At 44.0% G+C, this 17,213-nt stretch overlaps 1 protein-coding gene across 3 annotated transcripts; it reads right to left on the bottom strand.

Annotated features, from left to right (window-relative positions):
• Nucleotides 1-5,988: 5,988 nt before the first annotated feature.
• Nucleotides 5,989-13,908, bottom strand: LOC113586110 (ras-related protein Rab-37). Of its 3 annotated transcripts, XM_027024008.3 has the most exons (10): nt 13,535-13,899; nt 13,261-13,411; nt 10,567-10,677; nt 9,691-9,732; nt 9,282-9,348; nt 8,853-8,905; nt 8,659-8,724; nt 8,492-8,548; nt 7,962-8,038; nt 5,989-7,797 (listed from the first exon to the last, which is right to left on the bottom strand). In XM_027024008.3, exons 2-10 carry the CDS (start codon nt 13,321-13,323, stop codon nt 7,692-7,694), a joined length of 642 nt encoding a protein of 213 aa, XP_026879809.2. In that variant the 5' UTR covers nt 13,324-13,411; nt 13,535-13,899; the 3' UTR covers nt 5,989-7,691. The 3 variants fall into 3 exon arrangements, with proteins under 3 accessions (XP_026879809.2, XP_081554256.1, XP_081554257.1); XM_081698130.1 differs by lacking the exon at nt 8,659-8,724 and having other exon boundaries at nt 13,535-13,905; XM_081698131.1 differs by lacking the exons at nt 8,492-8,548; nt 8,659-8,724 and having other exon boundaries at nt 13,535-13,908.
• Between the last annotated feature and the right edge of the window lie 3,305 nt (nt 13,909-17,213).

Raw genomic sequence — 17,213 nt, forward strand, 5'->3', positions numbered from 1 at the left:
CACCTTTGACCTATAACCTATTTATTGATCATCAGAGGGAGTCTGAACATTAAAGTTTGGTGCGACGCTTCGGTGACTGAACTGCAGAGACTGCCGTGGTTTTCTGTGAAGCTAAAAACATGTGAAAGAATGGTCTGTTCATTTGTTTTCACACCACGCTGTTAGAGAAGATACAAAAGAACAGAGACTAATCCTGAGAAAAAAGAAGGAACAAGTCTTTGGTCAGAACAACAGATAGATAGAGAGAGGGAGGGAGAGAGAGTGAGAGTGTGTGTGTGTTCATATCTGAGGCTGTTTTATCTACTGATGTGCATGCACCCTTAGAGTCAGTATGAGTTAATAGAAGGTGTTAATATAAGTGTGTTAAATCAGATGGTATCTGCATTAATGTCTTATCTTGTGACAGTGGCCATGTTTAACGCTTGCTATCATTATCATTGCAGATCCAGTTCACACTACAGCTCTGCATTCTGTTGCACAATCTATGAGTTACCATATATACTTTAGCTTCCCCTACACACACACACACACACACACACACATGCCTTAAAATTGTCCAGAAAATGCTTACTTTCCCATCTAAAATATCAACCTCGTATGCACACACAGTCAAACAGAGATTTACACTCAACACTTGGCAGATACTCTGATCCAGAGTGGATTTTATTTGATTGGTATTTGATGGGAATTATTCAGATTCCGTATGAACCACATGACAGAATCTTACATGAATTTTTACTGGCAGACTAAACTCTCATAATTACAGTATTAGTTAATGCAGCTTTAATTATGTATAAAGGTTTAAAGATCAAGGTTAGCAACTTCTTGCTTGCGACAGGAGCTATGGGAGCCTGAACCTCCCTCATCTCTGACCCTCTCTCGCTCCAGCAAGTGGAATAAGCTGCACAGGACCTGAGTGAAAGCATCCGTCTGCCGGTCAATGTCTGCTGACCTGCTGCTATTTCTGTTCTGTCTCTTTCACAACTTCTGAGAAGTCGCCGAGTGCCCCGCACAAACGTCTGCACACTCAGAGACATGCCTCTGGAGATAGTCGAGCCTCACGGGGTCAGAAGTCAAACGGAGGTGCACTTGACACAAAAAACCCGTAGCTGTAAATTTTATGAATAATGAACGTTTCCAGTGTTGTTAGACCCATGAACGATGTATGACCTGGCTACATGTGACCTGGTTGGACGTTTGTGTGGGTGGAGTGAAACTACTGCAACACTGTGCATGCTACTCTCTCACACTTACACACAAACACGTAGAAAGACCCAACTAATCACACACACACACACACAAACACAGGAAGAAGTACAAACTCACCGTACATCTGTGTGATTAAATAACTTGAGATGACAGTAACTGATGTGTCTGAATATGCATAATCACCAAATCTCACTTTCACTCACTAGAGCAAACACGGAGTGTGTTTTATACGCAGTATGTGTATGTGTATGTGTATCAGTACTAATGCATTAGCCACTTGCTATCAATTACTCTCTCTCTCTGGATTAGAGTCTCACAGTTGTCTTCGCACTGGAACGGGATCCTGTCTTGTTTTCTACAAGACGTGTAGTGTTCAGCTGTAACCAGCGTTGAGCTTTCAAGACAAACCAGTAGCAGTAACAGAAAACCTACATAAACATTTAAAACAACCATATTATTGTAGCAGGACCACGCGACCTGTTTGGCCTCCTACCCCTCGAGCTGTGAGTGTTACTTAAAGTCTCACTGCTGCCACGTGGGACACTGTCAATTACTGCATTTCTCAATTCCTTACAGAACTGAGAGTTTGTAGAGTTTATTATAGTCGAACACCAACAGGAACCCTATAAGAGCAGCACCGTCTAGAAAACACAGTTTACTATTTACACACAAAGACAAGAAGAACTCACAGTGCGTAATTCTGCACAGGCTACGCTGACATACTACTGTATGTGCACCCAGGTATATACATATCATAGACTGATATAGGATAAAAGATACTGGGCTACTCTAACTGGTCCTTTAGCTGACTACTCAGGACACTGGTACTGAATAACTGGAGGACAAATGTAGACATCATGAAACTACAACCTTTTTACGTTATGTGCAATGTTGTGCATGAGAGCCATACATTTTGGGGTGTGTCTGTGAGAATAAGTGTTATCGTTGTGAGGTCAGGCGCTGATGTTGGATCTGAAGGCTTGGCTGCAGTTCCTTCTAAAGGTGTTCGGTGGAGCTGAGGTCAGGACACTAGTGTAGAGAACTGGAGATCTGGCCCACAAAACTCATCAGAACGCGTCTTTATGGACCTCACGTGGTGCACAGGGACACAGAAAGGGTCTTTCCCAAACTGTTAGAACAACGTTGGAAGCATAGAATCGCCCAAAATGCCTCAGTGGACCTGACAAGTGTACATCAGAGCGTGGAACACGGCCCCAGACCATCATCCCTGCTGCAACAAACTTTATTTCTGGCACTCTAATATGTAGAGTTTACCTGGCATCCAACAAAACCACTCCACAAAGCACATTAGCACTGGACCAGGATCCAGAGGCAGCGTTGATCCCACTCCAGCCAAAGCTCGGAATTGCACGTTGTGATGTACGGCTCGTCTGCAGGTGCTCAGCCATGGAAACCCATTTGGAAAAGCTCACGCCACACAGATCTTGCACTGATGGGAATGGCGGCAGGGAAGCTCGGACCTAGTGAGTTATATGTCCTACCAACGTCAGCGCTGGGCAGCACCGCTCTGTATGCAGTATCTCCCAGCAGCGTTGCAGTTCCGAGAAACTTGCGATATACCATAATAACATTTACAGATTTAGTAGCAAATGACCTGAGGTAAAGGTGGTTCCTATGACAGTGCTACATTTAAAGTCTCTGAGTAGGGTTAGTTAGGAGGTTACTCTCCTCAGTACGACCCATTCTACTGCAGTGTTCAGTACGACCCATAATACTGCAGTGTTCAGTACGACCCATTCTACTGCAGTGTTCAGTACGACCCATTCTACTGCCAGTGTTCAGTACGACCCATTCTACTGCCAGTGTTCAGTACGACCCATTCTACTGCCAGTGTTCAGTACGACCCATTCTACTGCCAGTGTTTGTCTACAGACTGCATAGCTGTAGACTTTATACACCTGTTGACAACGGGTGCATCTCAATCACCTGAACTCATCATTAGAAGGGGTGTCCACATACTTTTGGCCATATAGTATAGATAAATCTGTTGTTTGTTTATTTAGTTGCTCTCAATATGGTGTCTGACCACAGAGAGACCAGGAAAACATTGTAAAGGTAAAATAACTTGCTGTTATTTCATTTAAGGAGATTCAACTCACTCCGTTGTCCACAGAATGTGCCATCTCGGCAGGAAGCACTGGTTATCACTTCCTTTGTGTCATAGTTCGTGTCGGGCTTTGCTCTATGATCAGATTGCATTACATAGTAAGAGTAAAAGAGAGGGAGAGAGGGATGGAGAGAGAGACCCAGAGGACTTGCTGTCTCCTTTTGCATATGTTCGCCCATACAACAGCAAGCACTATCAGGGCCAGACAGATTTGCCTGCTGGTCTCATTGAGAGCAGAGGTTTCTGTAGAGCGTGCAGGATTCGGAGAGAGACGAGCGTTTCACTTCTGCTTTCCAAATGAGCGCTGAGCCGAGACAAAGACATGCTCGCTTCACAAGAACAGGAGCTAAGGGAGATGAGAAACCCTCCCAGACGCAGAGATGAGACGACACTCCTAGCCTGGTGTTGTGTCTTTATCTCACTGGTGATATCAGGCTAATAATACTAACCTCAGTTATGAAGCAGTATCTGTGGCAGGAGCTACGTGAAGAACGCTTCTACAGTACTGTTTTGAGTCAACGCCAAGAGGTTATTTTGGCAGAGTATTGTTTCCTCTGCCAAAAAACTAAAGAAAAAGCAGAACAGAATAGAGCAGACAGAAAGGAGGAATTGTGGGACATGAGAATACAGTTTTAGTTTGGACCAATTAAAACACAGCTTGTTTGGAGGTGAAAATACAGCCATTTTGTTTGTTTTAACCACATCATTTGGACTGGCCTCGTTATTAAACATTTGACACAATCAGTCAAAATTAGACACAAATCCTCACAATCCTCATTCCCTCCGAGGGTCCTCACACATGCCAGTCACATGCACTCTGGAATCAGTTGCACCCTGGATAAGACTGGAAAAAAACTGCAACACTTTCACCAGTCTGGACATCCATTTCTAATACCAAGTACAATCTCTAGACGTCGAGGCCCAAAATGCCCCTAGCTAACCCAGAAGGCCTCAAACGGTTCTTCTGGAGATTTTGTGCCTTTGCACTCTATAGAAATTTTTGTTCTTATAGTTCCTTCCCATCTCACATCATCTAAGCACGACTTCACCTCCTTTGTGTCTTGAGAGCTCTTTGCTGCTCAGGTTTGTGGGATTTTCCAGCCCTCGACGCATCTCTCGTCCCCTCCATTACCCAGCCAAGTCTCCTTTACTGTCACGCATTCAGAGCTCTTAAAACTCCAGGACACAAGAAGCAGAAGCCCACAAGGTCCATCAGCTCAACTACGGCCCCGAGACCACACAGATGCACGTAAAGAGAGCGCTATCTAAATACATTAGACGTTTTGACTTTTTTGTCAACATACAAAGTTTCAAAGGTAGACGAGTATTGATCCTGGTAAGTAAACTCCTCAGACAGTCAGACAGGTGATCCAAAGCTTAATCTAATCTAAGCTTTGACAAAGAACACAATTAACTCTAAAATAAACGCAAAGCAAACACGAATGCAGCCCTCGCGAACCCTTGGACATGTGGGGGTCTACAGGGCGGCTCCTGGCGTCCGCGAGGCAGCACGAGGTCTCCTAGATGTCTAATGAGCATGGCACGGCCGGCAGGCGACTGAGCTCGAACCCGAGACTCATTAGTCAAATCATGGTTGCATTTTAGCCTTTGAAGTTGACGCCAGGCCTTGGAGAAGGCGCATGCGGCGCGCGGGCATGGACATCGCCCTACCAGGACGCAGCTCGCGTGACGCCATCACCGCCCGAGGCCGGGAGCGCGAGCTCAAGGTGCCCGGATCGCTCCAGTCCAGGAAACGGTTGCGCGCGACCAGGAAACCGCCACTGGGGGCGGGAAGAGCGCGCTACGCCCGGGCTCACGTGCGCCGCGGCCGCTCGCGCTCACGCCGCTATCTCCCGCCGCTTCCGCGCGATAAATTACCTGCGAGGAAGGAGTCAGCAGAAAGGCCCGCGCGCACAATGCCACCCCGCGCACCAGACGCGCATCCGTTGCAGATGGCGCGAGCATGAGTCGGGCCTTGTTTTCCCGCAGCGCGAGGAAGCCCATTGTTAAGCTTTTGGCCGGAGAAGCCAACGAGGATCTGCTGGCACTTGCAAGGACAGCATCAAAAGACCTCGGTCTCGAGGGAGGGGGGTGACGTCTGGGTAGTTTGGGGGTATTTCCCCCTAAAATAATGGCGACATTAGGCGCGGAGTGTGTCATCTTTAAAAGTGTGCGGTGTAGTCTGGGTTTTACAATAGCCCGGGTTATATTTAGAAAGACACGAGCGCCTTGTTCTGTCGTAAAAGCACACGCGGAATAAGACGGGACGTAATTCCCCCCCACCACCTCCCAGTATTCCCAGTCCCTCTTTAGTGCATGCGTCTGCACACATCCCGTCCTCACCCACGTCCTGTTTCCAGCGTCTTAGTGGAGGCTGGGCGCTTTTACACTCCTCTGCTGGGTCAGATCGCGTGTTGATGTGAAGACCAGACCAAACACTTCTCCCAGTGCTGAGTGATGACGGACATGACCGGTTCATCCAGGACGCGCAGGAATCAGTAGTCGGGCCTGCGCCTGGCATGATCCGCGCTTCGCTACAAGAGCACTACCTAGTGGTGATTTCTCAGAAGGCCATTTCCCGTGTTTTTATTGAAACTCGAGCACTATGATGAAAATAGTCAGTGGCGGAAAAGACAGAGAAACCAACAGGATGAATAAAAACATTTATTTTTGTTTGACTGTTGATCCAGAAAACGTAGTTTAAAATACAGTTATGCAGTTAAGATTACGAATCTTTAATTCAAACATTAAAAATCTGAAACCGTCGAATACTCGAACAACCATTGAACAATTTTCAAATTTCTGAGACAGTCATAGTTATCCATCACACACACACACACACACACACACGAGAGGAAATTTGGATGCAAGTAAAAGAGTTGAAACTCATGGTAGGCAATAATTTAAATGAGCTCTAACTTCACAACATTTACAAATGCAGATTTGCAATTCCCATGCAATTCAGGTGTGTGTTTGACCATAATTCACCTCAGTTAGGACCCTGAGACACATCAGATGCAATGCAAATCACTTCCGTAGCATTCATGCTGGAACGTAGTAGTGCAGTATTATCTGGACCAGACAGAGTAAACCTGGCAGGAGATTATCCTTCTCAGATTATCCTTCTTACACTTCTAAAGTCTCCCCTGCAAATGTGTCCCTGAACAAAAGGCATAGAAGGTAAAGTTCCTTGAAAAATCTGCATATCAGGTATAATTTATACCTTACATATACATTTAGACCTTACGGCATAATCGTGTAATTAAATGTTGGGCAATAATGCAGAGAAAGTTACCAGTGACCTGTTTCTCATATAGAGGATATGCCAGGCTGCTCTAAACGACGTTGTGAACAGGTTTCACGGGTTTAATGTATGCCGTATTTCCCACTGTATCAAACATTTTGAGTTACCACTCCCTCTAGTGGCCAGGATGTGCACTGTCTAGATCAGGGTTTTGAACCTCACTTACCAGTAGTTTTAGGTCATTCCTGCACTAGCACAGCTGTACCAACAATGAACTGGTGGGTTACAACCGCTGAAACTGTGCAGAGTGTCTGAATCACTCTGTTATCCTGCTCTACCCTAAAAGTCCAGAGGACTCTAGAAACGTTTCATTTCCTGAAAACACCGTCGTATGGAGATTATTATAATTCAGGGGTGTCCAGGGACGAAGATCAGCCCCTAAAGGCTTTAGGTACGTCTCTGATCTAACACAGTGAGGGCTTCTGTTGTATCTCCAGATTAAAGCCAAGTGTGTTAATGGTTCAAACTTCAGGGTGATGTATCTCCTGGTTTTAAAGGTTATACAGTTTGCAGATGGTCACTTCATTGCAGATGTTTCTGATATTGGGAAACCCATTGCTGCCAAGTTGTATTGTTTACTTTTCAACATGCCCGGTTCAGGTGATCAGCTAATTATCTATCAGCTAATGAATCATTTACTTGTACAGTTGTGTCAAAGCAGAGAAACAATTTAACTGTCTGTGGCAGAGGTGTGAACATTCAGGTTCAGGAAGTAAACGTCCTCCACAGTTTTGTACGGCCCAGTTCATTTCACCAATTCATTCTACACTCATGCTTGAGATAAATAGCAAATTCAGGCAGTCGGTACAAAATCCTGGAGAGATACGTTATTTCTGAACCTGAACTATTCATCTCGGGGGCTGGATTCTTCTAATCTGATTAGCGCAGTAGTGCATTTATCGCTTTTGCAACACGTCGTTTTGCTGATCGTCTTCTGTTCCTCATTCTGCCAGTTTAACGTCTGCAGCTGGCCTGATGGCGCCGATCACTCCTTGTTCTAATTCCCCTGTTTTTCCCCCTCTCATCCATCCCTCCATCCTTCCTGAGGTCCTACGTGAAAAAGCAGCATTCCGTCTCTCGCTTTTTCACCTCTGCGGTGTCACGGATGCGGAACTTTGGCTCATGGGGCAGATCGGAGGATCGACCGATCAGCTCCCTGCGGAAGAAAAGAAATGACGGACAGGGCAGAAACACTGCAGGAGTTTTGTCAATATTCTTAAAGACCTTTGGGATAAAGGTTTCTCCGATTACAGGTGCTTTAATCTAGAAGCAGAAATGTCCTTGGAAATTAAGTCAGGATGGAGTAATAGCATGACTCACTTAGCCACAGTCGCGAACGCTAAGTCCACATTGATGCCAGTCTTAGCACTGGTCTCCATGAATATGACACCATACTCCTATAAAGCAAAGTGAGTCCAACAAATGATACATACTGTGCTAATTCTATTTGACCAATTTAACATTAGAGCCAGATGTATTGATTTCAACTGGGGAAAAGTGCTATACAGAGAAAACCATAGACTGTAAACACATATAAAAACCAAAGATTATAAACATTTACATTATATTTACATTTACAGCATTTAGCAGACGCTCTTATCCAGAGCGACTTACAAAAGTGCTTTGTCATTTACTCATAGATACATCCTAGTACAGTACAGTAGGTTAGAGTCACAGATACCAATGAACTAGAATACTGTAGAATCCAGGGATCACTGCTGATGAGTGTGAAACACATATAAACTCTATAACAGACAACACTAAGAGCAATAAACAATAAATACTAGAGTTTCAGTTAGTCAACACAGAAGATGTAATAAACACATATGAAGGTGTGGAGTGAGACATACCCTAGCCAGTTTCTCTCCATCCTCACGTTTGACCACTCTGCCACTAGCCATATCAGTCTACAAACGAAAACAGGAGATGTCTGCACCTTCTGCGTGTTTGTGAGTGTGTGTGTGTGTGTGTGTGTGTGTGTGTGTGTTGTGGGCATCTGATCAGAAGGTCCTCTCACCTTGTTGCCAAGCAACATAATGACCACATCACTCTGTGCATATTCATGGATCTCTGTAAGCCATGCCTTTAAAAAAAGCCAACAGTGTCCTGACCATGTTTCTTACACTTTTACTTCCAGACGTTGCTACTCAGTACATGTTTCTATAGACATGAATGCAAAGTTTTAAAAAATCATCAACACTAAGGGCTTACCCTGATGTTGTCAAATGACGACTTGCTGGTGATGTCATACAACAACAGGAGAGCTTAATGCAGGAGGGAGAACAGGTGTAAATTAAGTGATTACGCAACTGCTGTGGATATTAAAGCGTGGCAAATGAGAAAAGAAAATAGGAATTGAGGGAGAGAGAGAGAGAGAGAGAGAGAGAAAGAGAGAGAGTGGGAGAGGGAGTGAGAGAGGGATAGAGAGAGAGAGAGAGAGAGAAGGAGAGGGAGAGAGAGGGAAAGAGAGAGAGAGGAGAGAGAGTGGGAAAGGGGGAGGAAGAGAGAGGGGAGAGAGAAAGAGAGAGAGAGAGGGAGAGAGAAAGAGGGAGAGAGAGAGAGGGAGAGAGAAAGAGGGAGAGAGAGAGAGAGAGAGAGAGAGAGAGGATCAGTGATGGGTGGGTTAGGACAGCCTCTCACCGTGAGCGTCTCTGTAGTATGCATGGGTGACACTGCGGAATCGCTCCTGTCCCGCCGTGTCCCAGATCTGAGGCAGATGGACAACATGCTGCAGTTACCCAATCAGCATCCACACTACACCCTTAGCCACACCTCCATCTCCAGAGCCACGCCCTTTCTTCACTGCTGTCTGATCTACTCCTCCTCATGCTTTTGTTATACCCAAATAGCCAAAGTGATAAATCAGTGAGTCAGTACAGGAATTAACCAATTAATGAACTACAAAGGGCCGCTTCATGAATAATGCATTTACCTGCCCTCCGTAAAAGATAAACCGAATTAACCAATTAATGAACTACAAAGGGCCGCTTCATGAATAATGCATTTACCTGCCCTTTACCGTTCCTTTATAAATGCCACGTGTGCTCACCTGCAATTTCACTCTCGCATCCCCCACAGTGACATCTTTATTCTGAAGAAAGGAAGAAAAGAAAAGGTGCGTGACCATTACTGCCGCATTTAACCCGGCTATAGTTCGGACGGTTAGGACTGACATCAAACATCGGGGTCTGATCTGAACAGGTGTCACTCCTTGGTCTCCACGGCAACAGGCTCTGCTTCTGCTAACGGCTCGTACTAAGGATATGTTCTCTGTTTCACACAAATGTGCTTCAGTTGCTTAATTCGTTAAAAATGGCGTGAACGACAGGGATTTATGTTTGTGTAGTGTGCGAGTGTGGTCAGTGTGAGAGCAGTGGTCTCCTACGTTGTGAAAAACTCATACAGATTTGCCAAAGTTTCACTATAAAATTGAAGAGCATACTCCCGAATTTTGATCTTTTCCCCCCAATCGAAAAAATGACAAATTATCCTTGGAGAAGCAAACAGGACTCTTGCTGCACGGTACGTGACATTCCACCATCTAAGAGACACACTAACACACCCAGCACACCTCTCGCTGTATGTCATATCATCTTTATCCTGTTAATGTATTTATTTTTATTATTATTGACTTTGTTTTATCTAGCCTATTATAATGTATTATCATTTTAAAAATTATTTTGTTATTTATGACTGTTAGAACCATTATCATAATTTTCAGCTCTAAACGATTTACTTGGCAAAACTGTATATGATAAACTCAATAAAGCTGAGACAGCATGAGAATGCGGAACTGGGAGGGGCTTGTGTACATGATAAACTCAATAAAGCTACCTTAAACTGAGGACGAACTGAGAGTGTGAAAATGCGGAACTGGGAGGGGCTTGTGTCTGCAAATGCGTTGGCCAGTGAGCGAGAGAGTCACCGTAAAGCCAATGCCCACGGTAGCAGAGAAAGAGCCAGGGATGAACTTCCCCTGGTCAAACTGCACCAGCAGAGACGTCTTCCCCACACCACTGTCTCCCACCAGGATAGTCTGAGGAACGGGACGGGGGGGGGGGGGGAGAAAGGGAAAGAGAGAGAGAGAGAGAGAAGGAAAGAATAAGAGACAAAGATGGAGATAGTAGGACTTTTAGTATTTTTTCATGCTAATTAGTTCTAATTACAGTTCTTTTCATGCTAATTATTATTAACATATGGTGCAATTCTTATATTCCTTAATATTGTAAATGTTCAATCTTTTTTAAATACTGCTTTGGCAATACTGAAGTTTAATATGATACTGCCAATAAAGCTTTCTGAACTGAACTGAACTTACAGAGACAGAGGGAGAGAGAGAGAATGTGAGTCATTTAACAAACGGTTAATTGGAAATACAGAAATGAAGCATCTAAAAACATATTTACAGTATGTATAGTCTCTTAATGTAAAAAAAAAATCCATCATAGCAGAATCTGTTACTAGAAGTCTTTTTCATTTCAGCTAGAGCCCTTTAATAGATGCAAAGTCTCAGGTGATGGAGGCATTTATATTGGCATAAAATCAAACTCCACAGGACCTTTTATTCCATACCAGCTTGTCATCACAGTGCTTCTGTTAGATTTAATGAAGGAACTCAGCTGCTAGTCAGGAACATCAGTGTCCATGAGTCTCTCAGAGTCAGACTGCTTTGCTACACGATGCAGCTAGTTGATTAAAGCACTTTTCCACTTCCTGATGGTTAGAACAGGTGTCAAATGTTCATTCTTCAAAACAAGTAAAACTGACTATGGAGAGTTCGAGAACACGTTTATTATTGAACAAGAACTTAGGAAAGTTTGTGAAGAGTCAGAGAAACACCTTCTATGCCACAGGTTCAGTGTCTGATCAGCGTCGCATGTCCTGGTCGTGTCTGACCGCCAGCGTCGCATGTCCTGGTCATGTCTGACCACCAGCGTCACATGTCCTGGTCGTGTCTGATTCACATGTCTCCACCTCCACCTCCAACCACTATGCCTTTTGGACTAAGTATATACATTTACTATGTTACTGCCTCTGCTATGGTTTCACTAAGTCCTCACTAGGCCTTTAAGGTAACAATGAATTTGTGGTCCAAAATCACTCAGACCTTCACACAGTTAAGACTGTAAATGTTTTCACAAACTTCAGCCTCTGAGTCCTTTGCTTGGAATAATACTGACGCACATGCAGCACGGCACCACCAGATCACCCAACCTCCGGCTACAGCCACGGTGTGCCAGCTAGAAGGGGAAGGTTGCGGTTGCCTTGACAACGGTGAGCGGTCTCCTCTGCCCCTCCTCCTTTTGACAGGAAGTAATTAGGTCCAATAAACACAGATGCTCTAGAATTTGTCCTGGAAAAACAAACTCATTTTATGAATTTCATTTGGTGACTGTACGCTTACAGTGTACAACAAACACTAGTAAAGACGCGAGATGTATGTGCACAAGACCAATGATTTTCTCATGGACGCCTTGAAGGAAAATCTAACTAGAGGAGTACAGTTGTCGAATGCAGTGATAATCCTGTGCCCCATAAGGAAACCTTGATGAAACTTCATTACACATCCAAACATATAACCAATACAACTTAATAAAATGAAACAAAAGAAACCATATGTACAGATGCACCATATCATAAATCATCATAAAAGTATGAACTCACTGAATTAGGTAACCTTCTAAAGACCATTTAATATAATGAAATTCAAATGAGTGGATAGATAGATACACAGATGGACAGACAGAGAGAGAGAGAATGTTTAATATTAAACATTCTCCCCACATTCTTCTGACAAATCACTTCAGCAGTACTCAGTCAGAGTGGTTATGTGCTCTCTACAGCACATTCCAGCTCAGCCTGTTTGGACACTCCAGAAGCACAGAATAAATGACAATAAAAATCAATCAGCCCTGATGGTGTTCTGACCGGTGTTCTTGGTTACATAGCACTACAACCAGCAAGGATCCGCAGCACAGTCGAGTCCCTCATTCCCATCAACCCCAGAGCGACTGCGGCTAATGGACACACACTTCACACACAAAACCCCAGAGCTCAAAGCATAGCCAGTGCACAAGAGCATGACTGCATTTCTCTACATTTCCCAGCTCTACACACAAACACACACACATTATACGTATATTTATATATATTTAAAAGTGTATTTTTTTATATCGTCACTGTATGCCAGGGACGAGAACATTAGGCGAGTATTTTAAACAGAAGGTAGATGAGTCAGCCTGCGTGCTCTGCCTACGGTACTGGCTTAATCGCTGGTAACGTGCCTCACCAGCAGCCGTGCGAACTGATCACGGGACTGGAAGGTCTCCGCCCGGCTGGTCTTCGTGAATTAGACACGAGAAGAAAAAGATACGTCTGAGAAACGGATCCTTCTGGCGAAGGGACGCGGAGCAAACCCAGATCGCGGATAAGCCTCGAGTCAAAGCTACTGCCCCAAAATGACTTTGCTCTTTACAAGACAGCAGCCAGGTTTGCGCACCTCCAAACCCAGAGCCTCCCTCGCACCACTAATAACGAGCCTCGGCTCCTCTGGCGGTACGTCCCCGCGTCCGTTACTCCGTAACAGCGGAGGGTGGCGTGCCGCGCGGACCCCGGTTACCTTGTGCGTCACGGTCTCGTCCTGCACCGCGCTGCTCCGCGAGCCTCCCGCGTGCGGCTCCATCGTTCCAAGTCCCCCAGCGCGAGATGCGCGCGCGCGTCACCTTCTTCGTTGCAGTCCTCACAGTTCCGTCGTGACGACAATGTTAATGCTATATGTATATTATTTAGATAATTAAAATAAATCTAGATAAATCTGATACACATAGTTAATAAATACAAATGACTTGTCCTGAATGCGCACACAGAAATGGAAAAAACATTGTCTCTATCACCTGTTGTCATCGATCACATGTACACATGTACACGTTTTCCTCTCCGCAGGGGCCCCTAGATGGCGATATGTATTTACGGGGTGTCTGCCAGTGAAGTCGCTGTCGTACAAATCTTAAGAATGTTTCTTGGTACCCGTGCGGAGTAGGTTAGCACACGGCAGGCAGGTAAACTCCAACAGTAGAGTGCTGCTCCTTCAACTTAAGTTCCTGCATGCGTCGAGAGTAAAGCACGTATTTAACGCTCATTTAGTGGGCAACTAAACATCTACTACAGTGTGATGTAGGGATACCATGGCGCATTTCAGTTACCAACAGAATATGTCGTTCACCGCATTAGTCTGCAGACAACGCATGCCGTAAGGAACGAGGCGTCCTCGCGAGAGCTGCGCCAGGGGAAGCGCGACTCGTGCAGACGTCCGCGGGATCTGACGTTGTTCTCAGACGTATTTGGTTCATTGTCTGCGCGCACTGCCTCTGGGGCAATCTGGAGATCCAGCATTCACTGCAATCAGACGAGAACGACCCATCTAAAACAGGCCTTTTAAACAGTGCACATCTGCATGGGAAAAGGCTTTGGAATATCACATGGTGGGTCCTTGTGTGGGGCTTAGCTCCTCTGACTCCTCTGCAAAAACCTGTAGAACCAGTGAGAGCACACAGTGAACTCAAAGCAGAGTTCTAAGCAATCCATGTGTTTGTTTCAAGTGGTTTCAGAGTTCTGGCATGTTGATGTTTTGGTGTACTTTCTTCATCTAACCACAGAAATTCAAATTATTGAAAGAGTCCACAGCAAAGACCAGGCACAAATGTACTGTATAAATAAATACAAGACAAGTTTTACCACCCACTGTGTGGGTGCAGACCACTGCAATACGTGAGCAAGCTAGTTTTATTGAAAACAACCAATCAGAATTCCAGCTTATTCGGTTCTTGCATGTACCTGGGAAACCCAAAGTCCAACCTGTACAACCTGCACCAACAGGTGCACATTAGTTTGGCTGGACACACAAAGAAATTTGCACTGTATTGTAGTATTGTGCTGAAACAGCATAGACCCGCTTGCATGAATATTTCAGGAAGTTGAAGACTTTCTTAAACTTATCAGATCCTTCTCCCTAATGCAGATATAAACATAGACCATCTGCTTGGGGCAGAAGATTGTGTGGCTTGGACATTTGCCAAGTGGTGTTGTCTTTCAAGTTCAAATCATGTTAAAGGTGGATAAGCTCAAAGAATTGTGTTTAATGAAACCCACTTTGCATCATATTATAAGACCCTGGAAATTAATTAACTAACCCTGATAATTCAAAACACCCTGATTCAAAACACGAATCAAGCATTAAAACCTTTGATTGTAAAATCTGATATTTGTCTGTTAAGCATCATTGAGTTTGAGAAAGGTGCTATATAAATATAGCAACAACAACAATAATAATAATAAACATATTGTGTATTTCAATATCTTGCTTTTTTTCAGCTTGATATAAAATTAATCTCTTTACAAATGGTCATATTACATTACATGTTTAAGTGAGTGGGGGATTCTCTGGCAGAGCACTGGCAACCTCATAACCTGTAACCTTTAGAATGATTAAGAAACCCTTCACAAGCAGAACCATGTGCTGGCCCAGAGATAGCAGTTCATAGGTTCCCCAGCACAGGGGGGACTATACTACCCAGTTGAAGAATATCACTTTGGAAGCATTACGGAGTTTCTGTGTTCCTAATAAACCTTTTTACAGACAGCCAGGAACAGGACCGGATAAGGACAGAAATCTGATAACAGATGTCTGACTGGCTGTGGGTTTGATGGTAAGTGATTTCTCTGGAATCCTCATATAAAGTGTAATGGACAAAAACCAAGCAGTTATGAGACCACCAGCAGGGTTATACTAAATAACTCTCTGCAATACAAGATTATACATATTTAAAAATCTCCAAAAAACATTTAGCATTTTACATTTAGCCGTAGCAGCACTTCAATTGGCACCAAAATCACTCAAAATACATATGCCACTTCTATTAACCTATAAGAATATTTAAAACAATTTTAAAGTTCCTATCAATGATTATGCAAATTCTAGTCAAAGCAGCACATAACAGTCTCAGTATATCCCAGCACATTGTGCTGGCATTGTTAAGATACGTGGTGATGTCACCTCAGCCCCTGCATGAAAAACAAGCTGAAAGGAGAGAGATTGTGAAGATGGAAAACAATGGGCAAGTGCACAGGCGCGCCCACATACTGACATTCCTCCATCTGTCTCATGCTGGTTTTGTTGTTTTCTGACCAGCACAACAGCATGCAGACCAGGGTGGTGATGTCATGGGCCCTAATGGAGCATTGCATGCAAAATGGAATGTCAAACTTCAGATGTCAGCTTAACATTTACATTTATCTGACACTTTTTTTTTCCAAAGCGACTTACAATCATGACTGAACACAGCTTGAGGGTTAAGGACCTTGCTCAGGGGCACAACAGTGGCAACTTGTTTGGGGCTTCAACTGGTAACCTTCTGATTACTAGTCTAGTACCTTGAGCTACTACTGCCTACTTAACCTTTGGGTCAGTGAAGTGTAAACAGAGAGTTTTAGGATTCTAGGCTCACAAAGAAGTGAACACAATGCTAGAAGGTTTTCACTCATGATGGGGTATGGCCTTCACTTCCCTTCAGACATCTGACACAATTACACCGACCACCCTCCCTGGGGAGTGTGGGGAAAGGTCCACGCAGTCTGTCAGGTTCTGCATTTGACTGCAATATCACAGGTCTTGGGAACACGATTCCACACCGTTGTGAACAATGGTAAATTCGACTTCTTTGCTTCAGTGTGCTGCTTGCTGATCCAAATCCAACAGTCTCCTGACAGCCAGGGACTCATGAAGGGGGTTTTGGCTCAGTGAAAATGTCAGGCATGATAGGTATCTCCTGGTAAACTTGTGAAGTTTACATTTATGTGCAAAGATCCAGTATGACCTGTTAGTCAAGTGCCTGCAACATATGACTCAAGTTCAACTCATGTTCCTGTTCATATATAACAGAAACTCATTCCTGAAGGGTTTCAGGAAGTATCCAGCAAAAATCCATTTGCATAGTTATCTTACTCAGCTAACTGAATTCATTATTTGGTTCAGCTAACTGAATTCATTCACTATTTGGTTCAGCTAACTGAATTCATTCACTATTTGGTTCAACTAACTGAATTCATTCATTATTTGGTTCAGCTAACTAAATTCATTCACTATTTGGTTCAGCTAACTGAATTCGTTCACTATTTGGCTCAGCTAACTGAATTCGTTCACTATTTGGTTCAGCTAACTGAATTCATTCACTATTTGGTTCAGCTAACTGAATTCACTGCTCAAACACTCCAAGCTGTTTCTTTCCTTCTTACTTCACAGCCTTCCAGATGGGTTTAGGTGTAGTGGGCTTTCACTGGTGTGATTTTGGTTACAGATTCTTACTTAGGTCCAGATATCTGACACCTGTTTGAAATCCCCTCTTGCATTCAAATTGTCAGGTGATTTTCCTAAACATACTACAGTGAGAAGATTACTGTAAGAGGAACATGTGAGAATGACTCTGTGTTGACTCTAACAGTTAACATAATCTTAACATGAACTAAACACCAATGAGCCAACATGATCTTAACATGAGCTTAATACCAGTGAGCTAA

This window comes from Electrophorus electricus, chromosome 15 (assembly GCF_041902795.1).
Source record: "Electrophorus electricus isolate QZ-2024a chromosome 15, ASM4190279v1, whole genome shotgun sequence".
Lineage (NCBI taxonomy): Eukaryota > Metazoa > Chordata > Actinopteri > Gymnotiformes > Gymnotidae > Electrophorus > Electrophorus electricus.

What these genes read in the sequence shown, in the direction of transcription:
- LOC113586110 (XM_027024008.3), bottom strand. Translation starts at nt 13,323, where the DNA reads ATGGAGCCGCACGCGGGAGGCTCGCGGAGCAGCGCGGTGCAGGACGAG. An exon ending in CCGTGGGCATTGGCTTTACG is followed by an intron (nt 9,733 to 10,566) that starts GTGACTCTCTCG and finishes TCCTTTCTTCAG; the next exon opens with AATAAAGATGTCACTGTGGG. An exon ending in ATGCGAGAGTGAAATTGCAG is followed by an intron (nt 9,349 to 9,690) that starts GTGAGCACACGT and finishes CATCTGCCTCAG; the next exon opens with ATCTGGGACACGGCGGGACA.